Source organism: Mustela erminea, chromosome 9, assembly GCF_009829155.1.
Source record: "Mustela erminea isolate mMusErm1 chromosome 9, mMusErm1.Pri, whole genome shotgun sequence".
Lineage (NCBI taxonomy): Eukaryota > Metazoa > Chordata > Mammalia > Carnivora > Mustelidae > Mustela > Mustela erminea.
The window spans coordinates 112,379,891-112,388,912 of record NC_045622.1 but is presented as its reverse complement, the minus strand read 5'-3'; the positions used below and the strand labels follow the sequence as shown (position 1 = coordinate 112,388,912).

General features: G+C 66.7%; 1 protein-coding gene across 2 annotated transcripts; it reads right to left on the bottom strand.

Moving 5' to 3' along the window:
- Window positions 1-4,886: 4,886 nt before the first annotated feature.
- ASCL2 (achaete-scute family bHLH transcription factor 2) lies at window positions 4,887-6,808 on the bottom strand. 2 transcript variants are annotated; one of them, XM_032360015.1, is made up of 2 exons: window positions 5,882-6,808; window positions 4,887-5,310 (listed from the first exon to the last, which is right to left on the bottom strand). In XM_032360015.1, the coding sequence occupies exon 1, from the start codon at window positions 6,481-6,483 to the stop codon at window positions 5,899-5,901; it is 585 nt and encodes a 194-aa protein (XP_032215906.1). In that variant the 5' UTR covers window positions 6,484-6,808; the 3' UTR covers window positions 4,887-5,310; window positions 5,882-5,898. The 2 variants fall into 2 exon arrangements, with proteins under 2 accessions (XP_032215906.1, XP_032215907.1); XM_032360016.1 differs by having other exon boundaries at window positions 4,887-5,307.
- Between the last annotated feature and the right edge of the window lie 2,214 nt (window positions 6,809-9,022).

Sequence of the window (9,022 nt, the reverse complement as noted above, 5' to 3'; positions counted from 1 at the left end):
AGTATAGAGGGGGCACCGGGGTCCCAGGCTCCGTGGGGGGCCCTGCTGGGGGCCGGGTGTGCAGGCTACAGGGCGCTCCGTGGCGTTTGGCACCCCCCCCACCGGGATTGATTGGCCTCATTCATCACGGCCAGAGGCTGGGGGGCAGGGTAGGACGCATGGGGCCCCGGGAGGGGGCAGGGGTCAGGACAGGCTCTCTCTGTCACCCTCCTTGTCCTCCAGACCCAGCCGAGGAGTCTCAGGGCCCCCGGGATCCCCTCCGGAGCAGACCCGGGACTTTGCCCCTCCCCAGGTCCCCGGCCTTGGAGAGCCAGGGTGTCCCGAAGCCCGAGCTGCGCCCGGATCCCACCTGCCACTGCCTGCCGGCACGACCTTTCACACCAGCGCTCCCGGCAGAAAAGAACAACGGGGTGGGGGCCCAAGGGAGGCCTGATGGGGGCTTCAACCCAGCTCTCCGGCACCAAACCCGCAGGCCTCTGGGCACCTGTGGGCCTCGGGTCCGCCAGTGAGTCTCCCTGGGCCTGGAGGTGGGGGCAAGACTCCTTGGAGGGCTACACGGGGAACCGCAGGTCCCTCGTCTTCGAGCCTGTGGGTTCCTGGGGGGCCTGCCCCACCCCACGTCATTCCCCAGAGGGCAGGGAGAGCTGCACAGCTCAGGGCTCAGGAAGGCTGTCCCCGGGCCCGTCCCCGGGCTCCCGGGCGCAAAGATGAGGGTGTGGCCACGCCCACTGCCCGCCGCCCTGGTGCTCCGCTGCTGGCAAAGGGTGAGGAACCCTGTGGACCCCCTTCTCCCTTACCCCTCCACAGTCTCTCGGGGCCCGATCGTGACCAGGTTGGGATCCTTCTGTCATCCCCCCCATGTCGACTCAGGCCTCCTCCTGCTCTCTCCCAGGCCCCCCAGGAGCCCCAGAAAGGTTCCCATCCCCCACCACACAGCCAGGTCTCCCTTCCACCCCAGGACACTCCGGCCCCCCGGGACTTCTACCCTCTGCTCCTGGCCCAGCAGAGCCCCCAGCCCCCCCAGGTGCCCTCGAGGCTCCGCCTCTTCCTTCCATGAAAGCGTCCCCTCGCGGTCTTGTGGCCTTGGCGCTCGAGACCCTCCATGGAGGACGCTCCCTGCTCCCCGGCACGACCAGGCCCTTCACCAAGGTGTGTCCCCAGACATGTGGGGGAAACTAGACCTGGAAGCTGGGAGGACACCATCCCAGCCCTTGCGGAGGGCCCCCCGCTCCCCAGAAGCCATGCGCCTGCACGGCTTCCTCCCTCCTCCCTCTCAAGGCTCCCCCACATTACTGTGCACACACAAGGGCTGATGTCACTGAGTCCCCCCCAGGGGTGAGAGACGGGTCCTCTGGTCCAGCTCCGGCCAGGGGCTCACCACGGGTGCTTCTGGGCCCAGCTAAGGGGGGGGGGGGCGCTCCTGCCAGAGCTGCTGGGCCCACCCTCCAGGGCCAAGTGCAGTATCTTGCGCTGTCTGGGGGATCTCGTCCGTTCGCGGAGCAGGACCCCAGTGCCCGCTGCCTCTCCGTGAGGCCCCACTGGCCCCAGCTCTGAGGGGCAGTACCAGGACCGGCCCCGGGGACTAGAGATCCGCAGATGTGCGGGCCTGGTGCCAGGTAGGATCCCACGCGCTCTGGCTGCTGGCTTGAAAGTCTCGATGCTTTCACCTTTGAACACGCTGTTGCTGGTGAAGGTCGAGGGGACAGAATACACGTGTGTTCCTGCCATGTGAGTGGATCCCATTCCCCTGCCCAGGAACAGAGTCCCCAAGGACCCATGGCCCGCTCCTTCCCCGAGGGGCCCAGTGCGTCCGTCCCTGGCCAGCGTTATGACTGACCCATCGTGCTGCTTGTGGATTAGATCCCGTGTCCCCCACTGAGATGTGGGGTCCGTGAGGGCGGGGCTGCCCTCTGGCACGTTGTCTGTCCGAAGGTCCTTGGAAGGAGGAGGTGCCCAATGAAGCTTTTGGGATGAATGGGAGCGGGACCGGGGGTGCGGATAAGGGAAGCCTGGGTGCCTGGACCTCTGTACTCGACCCACCACCCTCGGGACAGTCCTGGGGCAGCAGAGCCCCCGGACATCTGTTTTCTGACACGGTCAGGGCAAAGCCACTGGGCGAGTTTGGGCCACAGACACGCCCCCAAGGACAGGAAGGCAGGACTCCTTGGGGTGGCCGCTGTCGTGAGCAGACGGGAACAACGGACTGACCCCCAGTGAGAGCTCCCGGGGGGCTGGTCATCCGGAGCGTCTCGCCCCTCGTGTCGTCCCAGCCCCGCCTGGTCCAGAATGCCCTGAGTCTGACTTTGTGCGGGCACCCGAGTGAGGGTGTCCAGCTTTATCTCTGGTCCCAAAGCACCATTTCAACCCCCATCTTATCAAGTGGGGTCCGCAAGCTAACCCCACCCTCTGGCCCCTGGTCAGGAATCAGCCCCACCCTCCAGTGGGATGCGAGGCCAGGGCTGCAGGCGCCTGGCAGAGCCCAGGAACCCTCTGGCAGACCCAGGCCCAAGTGAGGACCACGGCTCCTGGGCTGCGGTGCTGCCCCAGGACGGCCCCTGCTGCCACACCCTCCAGGAAGGCCAGAGCGAGGCTTAGAGACGAAGCCGCCCAGGGTTCACATCAGATTCCCACCGTGTTCAGGCTCTGTGACGTCAGGGGCTCGGCTGCTCTGGCCCCGCACGTTGGAGCCGTGCTTGGCCCTCGGGGAAGGACAGACGGATGGGGACCCCCAACTGGGGCGAGCACGCAGGCCAGCGCGTCCAGGGGACATGCCTGGTGTCCGGGCTGAGCGCCGGCTACAGCCCCTGCCTGGTTAGTGACCCTGTCTGGTCCCCGCAGGCGTGTCTGCCCACGGAGGTGGGGTGGGGACACACCGCATCTCCTCTAAGGGCGCGTGTGAACCTGACCATCGGTCTGGTTCGGAGCCCCTCCCCCTCCCAGACAAGAACCACGGACGCAGACACTTGACAAGTAACATCCGTGTGGGCCTCCGTGTCTCCCACCGCGGGGGTCCCCTCCTGGAACGGGACACAGAGCTGAGCAGCGGCCTCGTGCCCTCCGCGGACAAGGCTGACAGGGCCCAGCAGGGCCACTCAGCACGTCCCACCAGCGGTCTTGTCGCTCCAGACCTGCTGCGGGAGACCAGCCTATACGTCCCCCCAAAGGGACCATTCACCGAGCGGGGAGCGGTTCTGGGGTCTCCCGTAGAGGCCCGCATGAAGAAATCCCAGCCCACACGGGAGGTCGGGGTTTGCTTCAAAGCCACGTGGGGGCGGGAGAGGCGGCAGCCTGGGTCGTGTGCGGACGTGGGTGGTGGAGGCTTCCCCGAGGCTCATCTGGGACCCATCACCAGCCGGTCTGACCCACGCTCACCCACACTGCTGTGCGCCCTCATGGGAGTTCCTGCCGCTTCCCGCTACAGAGACGTTGTCCAGGAAGGGTTTTAGGACATTTGCATATGTTTGGACTTGTCCAGAATAACAGCAAAACGAAGGTGATAGACTTACGGTTGGCAGAGTCTCCTAACAGCACCGGCTCAGGCCTGCGGCCGAGGGGCCGATGCTCCCAAGCTTTCCTCCCTGACCCAGGTGCGATGGTTCCCACGCTCCCCACCACCCTCTGTCCAGGCCTGTGGCCTGTCCCCGGGGTTAAGGTGAGGAATCCCAGGACCTGTGGTTCAGTGAGGTCACTGAGCAGGCAGTGGGTCCCTAGGAGAAGGGTGTGGGGTGTCCCTTCTGTCCCTTGGATGAGGCCTGGTCACTCAGCCCTGTAGCCCTGAGCCACAGCTGCTCTGGTGACTGTTGCCCAGGCTGAGCCTCCTCAGACCCGCCGACCCCATCACCATGACCCCGTCACCATGACCCCATCACCATGGTCACCCCGAGCCACCTGCTATCTGCCAACACTGGTGGCCGCACCTCCCAGGGGTTCCAACGGCTCTGACCCAACCACTCCCTTTCAAAGGATGGGGTGCCTTTAGCACCCTAAAGCAGCCTGGGGGATCCCCGCCAGCCCCACCCCACCCCTGCAATAAAAGAGAGCTTTGGGCCCAGCCAGACTTCAAAGCGCTCGAGGCCCCGGTCAAAGGTAGGGCTGAGTGATCTCCGCAGGCTCTCTTGGCTGGGGGAGCCTGGGCCAGGGGCCGGGGGTGGGCGTGGTGGTGGCAGGGGCGGTTTCCTTGTTCTTCTCAAGAAGCCAGTAAACAGAGGTGGGCAGAAGCCTCAGGCCCAGGGGCGGGGGGGCCTAGCACAGGGCTGTAGACCCAAGGGCCACCACTCAAATCCTCCCACAGCCTCATGGGGCAGCTCTGCTGTCACCCACCCATTCGTGTGTTGAGGGACTTGCCCAGGCCACCCAGCTGGTGGTGAGCAGCGGGGATCTGGACAAGGCAGCCCTCACCCCTCCCACAGCTCAGACCTCCCCGGGCGCCAGACCCTCATGTCCGTGCCAGGCAGCAGCGCCCCCAGACCTCGGCCTCCCTGCTTACAGCCACCAGCTCCCTGCCCCACAGGGTGTACTGCTTTGGGGCAGTGGTGACCAGGCTGGACCCCCAGACCTCACAGCTCTGGCCCCACCCCACAGAGCAGGGGTCGGGGTACAGGGGGAGGTGACCCCACCTGCTGGGTCCCACCCAGGCCCTGCCCCCGCCTGGGAAATGGGGGCCTCAGGGCATGAAGAGGGCACCCCCAACACCAGTACACAGCACTGATCTATTTGTGAAGTCCACCTGCCCGAAAACTGGCTTCCCACAAAGTCTGGTCCCCAGCGGGAGCCATCCCTCCATCCCCACGGCCACTGCAAGGGGACGCCTCCCAGGGACACAGCCCCTCAGGGGCAGCGGGTGTCCAGATCTTGGCCGGGTTGGAAAATTCCAGTGGTGGGGTGGGGCGGGAGTAGACATCTTTATTGTGTTCCAAGTCTGGGGATTTTTTTTTTTTTTTGGTACAAAAATAAGTCTTCATATGGCGGGTGTTCCTGGGCAGTTCAAACTAATAGGCACAGCAGAGCAGTTCTGTGTAGTTAGAAAACCCTCTCCCCTCCAGAAACCTCCGTGGTGGTGCCCCAGCCCTACCCAGTGGAGAACCTCCCTGGGTAGGATGGTGGGGGTCTGAGGAAACTGCCAGCTGGGCGGGGTCAGGCGGGGACCCTTTCCACATGCGCAGTTGGTCAGGCTGGACGGCACAGGCGACCTGTCGGCGGAGTCCTGGCTCGGTGTGGCTTCGCCCGCGGGGACAGTGGGCCCGAGGCGCGGGCCACTCACCTGGCTCCCAGGTGGTGAGCTTGCTGGCCGCTCGGAGTCCAGGGCGGCTGCTGGGAGGGGAGGGGGGACGGGGACGCGCATTAGTGCGGGATCTGGCCGGGCCCCGCCTCCCACAAGCCAAGTCTGCAGTTTCGTTTGCTTGGTGGGTTTTAAAGCGCGAGTCCGTGGGTGCCTCGGATTCTGTCTGTGGCCCCGGCCGGGGTGGGGGCGGGGCGCGCTCTGAGAGCCGCAGTGAGTCAGGGCTCCGCACCGGCCGACTCATTTCTGCCACCCGGCCCGGCAAGCGATTTGCAATGCAAAGTCACCCCGCCTCCCAGCGCCCTGCTCTGCCCCAGGATCCGCGCGCACTCGGGGCCTCACCCGCCAGAGGCCCCCCCCACACCCCCCCACCCGTTCTGCGCAGCAGCGAGAGGAAGTTTTGCAATCCCGGACAAACAAACGCTGGTCTTGCACAGGCTTGAAAAAGTTTGGGGAAAATGAAGAGTGAGCGAAATCAAAGCCGTCTCCCGGGCCAGGCGCTGCGCTTGGCTGCTCCCGGGGACGCTAGCCTCGAGGCTGTCCACTCCACCCCGCCCGGCTGCCCCTGCGCCAACCCCCCAGTTCCCCACCGCTGGAGGTTACCTCTGGGGGCGGAGCGCTCAGTAGCCCCCTAACCAGCTGGAGAAGTCGAGCAGCTCGCGCGCCACGGGGCTGAGCGCGCCCTCGCAGCCGCTGTCGTCCGAGGAGTAGGCGGAGCGTGGCGAGCCGGGTTCCGAGCTGCCCCCGCCGCCCGGGGACGACGAAGCGCAAGAAGGCGAGCCTAGGGCGGCGGCAGGGGTCCCCGGGGGCCCGCAGGACGCGGAGGGGCGCGCGGCTGGCGCCAGCAGCCCCTCGGCCAACGCGGCACGCACAGCATCGTGCTCGGCCAGCAGGCGCTGCAGCGCGCGTATGTACTCCACCGCCGAGCGCAGCGTCTCCACCTTACTCAGCTTCTTGCTGGCGCCGCCGTGCGGCACGTGCTGCCGCAGCGCCTGGAACCCCAAGTTCACCAGCTTCACGCGGTTGCGCTCGCGTTCATTGCGCCGCGCCACGGCCGCCGCGCCACCCCCGCTCTCCGTCGCGCCCAGCCGTCGCCGCCGGCTGCAGCGCAGCAGCTCTGGGGATGTGGGTCGCCGCCGAGGGACGCAGCCGCCCGAGACGCCAGGCACGGAGGGCGCGGGCCCGGGCAGCGCGCCGCTGTCCATCGCGCCCGCATCCACTCGTCCCGCAACTCCTCCGAGCCCCCGCGCGCAGCAGGAGGGGCGGACAGAGGACGGGGGCGGGGGCCGGTAGGAGGACGACAGAACCCCCAGGGAGGCCCTGGCACTGTGCCGCAGAGCGACTCCCCGGGGCACGCGCTCCAGGTCGTCTGGGGCCCAGGGGCAGCGAGGCTCAGGAGGCCAGGAGGTGGCAGGCCGCGCGCGCCTCGGAGCGTGGGGCGCTCGTGTCCTGCGCGTGCGGCCAGACGCTCCCCAGGTCTTCCCAGCGCGGCGCAGGCGGCTTGGTTTTAAATGTATAGATAACCCTCCTCCGCGCCGCCGCCGCCTCCTTTCTCAGGCCCTCCTTCCCTCGCCTCGCCCTCCCGCCACGCTTCGCCCTCCCCCTTGCGCACACAACCTGCAAACACCAGGGCGCGAGCGCGTCCCCCACTCCATCGCCCCGGGCGGAGTCTGCAGGGCCCGGGTGGGACCTGAGCTCCCAACAGGTGCTTAGTGAGCCCCCCAAGACGCAGTGCGCAGGTCCCGAGTGCGCCCCCCGCCCGACCTCCGGGCGCTGTCAGCAGGTCTTCAGTGCGACCCCGCTGCCTGAGCCGAGTCCACATGCCCCGGGTGCAACTGTCCGGTACCCGCACCCACCCACCCCCGCGCCCAGCCCGCTATCCCCAGAGCTGTGGATCATCCGCACGCGCAGCGCGCGCCGTGGGAGGGGGGCGGGGCCTCGCGAAGGCTCAGCTATCCTGAAGGCGCGGGAGACCCCCGGGGGCGGCACGCGCCGCGCCTTCTGTCCCCGTGCCACCACCCCACCCAGCCCACCCCACCCGCTGCGTCCCAGGGAGCGGGGGCCGGGGTCTCAGCCAGTCGCGGAGGGCGCGGCCTCAGGCCCGGCCCAGAGAGGAAGCGCGTACGCCCGGCGCGTGGCTCGCGGAGCGTCGCTCACAAAGCTGGGTGCTGCCTGGCGGCTCCCCGCGAGCACACCTGCTCCGCGCCCCGCCGCCCACCTGCGTGTTCCTCTGCGGAGCGTGGGAGAGGGTGCTGCGGCCCTTTGGGCAGGACGGGATTGGAGAAGTCCTGGCGCTGGGGTGGAGAGTTCAGGTTCCTGGGGCGCCTTTCCACCAACCCCGCGCGCACACCTTCTGCCTGGGGTTTCCAGGTGCCCCAGCCTTGGGGAGCCCGGAAGCTGGGGGGGGGTCTGGAGGTTTGCACCAGCTGCTGTGGACCCCAGCGGCGGTCAGCCTTTGCCCCGCCCCAGGCTTCATTTCGCAAACTCCCCTAATCCTCCCCCCCACCCCACCCCCCGTTCTGCTTTCCTGGCCCCTTATGCTGCAGCCCCTCACCTTTGGTGCCGACCTGCTATCGTGGCCCTGGCTCCGTCTTCCTCAGCCCCCCAGCCCTGGCTGGGGCCTCCCTCTCCCGCCCCACAGCAGAGATTGGGCCCGTGGGGGAAGGTTTCAGGAAAGCTGCCTCGCCTGCCAAGACAGGAGAGAAAAAAGCGTTTCTCCCTGACAGATGGGGAGGAATGTAGGGGTCTGAGGGGCAGGGACCGCGGAAGGTGCAGAATGAACCCTCAGTAGGAGAGTTTGATCCGCCCCACTGCAGGGGAAGGCCTGCCCAGTGGCTGGGCCCGGCTGGGTTTTGCCCAAGGTGACCAGATCCTCCCGGGCGGGGTCTGCTGGGAAAGGAGTTCTGCCCGGAGCCACTTCCCATTCCTGCTGGGGAGAGGCCCCGGATTCCTCCCCAGGGAGCCCCTGGGGGCCTTGCGGTGTCCACTGGCTTCCAGTTACTCTGCAAGATCTGCTTACAAGTCTGCTTGGCCTTCCTGCCACCCTGTCCTCTGGGTGTGACCTGGTGGCTAGCACCTGCCCGAGGCCAGGTAGGGATAGGGCCTCACTATTGCCGGAGGAAGCTGTCTCAGGGAGGACATGGACTGTGTCCACAGTCACACCTCTGGCCTGTGGAGCAATCCAGGCAGAGATCAGGCCTAGACTCTGACTCCAGGCGGCTCAGGCTTCCCTGTGCAGGACAGGAGCCTTGGCTCCTCTCTCTGGTCAGAAACCCCCTGCCCCTCCCTCGTGGCCAGTCGGCAAACCCCAGCCAGAGATGGGTGCCACAGCAACGGGAAAACCCCAGAATCCCGCAAACGGGCTCTTGGCAATCCTTGCCTGGGCTTGGGCTCTGCCTCAGGAGCCCAGAGACCCTCAGGTACCTGTTCCCACACAAGGGACTCCTCTGGTTCCAGTGGCCGCCCCGATGATTTCGTATTTCTCAGGATTCTGTGGTGGTGCCTCTGCCAGCTGCTGTAGCTGCATTCAACTGGGGGGTCAACTTGGAGGGCAGCAGGAAGGCTGGGTGGCAGGGTCATGCTCTTCACGTGGCCCCCTTCCTGCACGTCGCGGCTGGCTCTGATTTCCCAGAGCACAGCCTAAAGGGTGTGGAGCTTCTTTCTAGATGGTGCAAATGTTTTAAAATGGTTGCACAACCCTGGGAATGTGCTAACAACCTATGAATTGCACACTTTTTTTTTTTT

Coding starts and splice junctions, on each gene's coding strand:
- ASCL2 (XM_032360015.1), bottom strand. CDS start 6,483: ATGGACAGCGGCGCGCTGCCCGGGCCCGCGCCCTCCGTGCCTGGCGTC.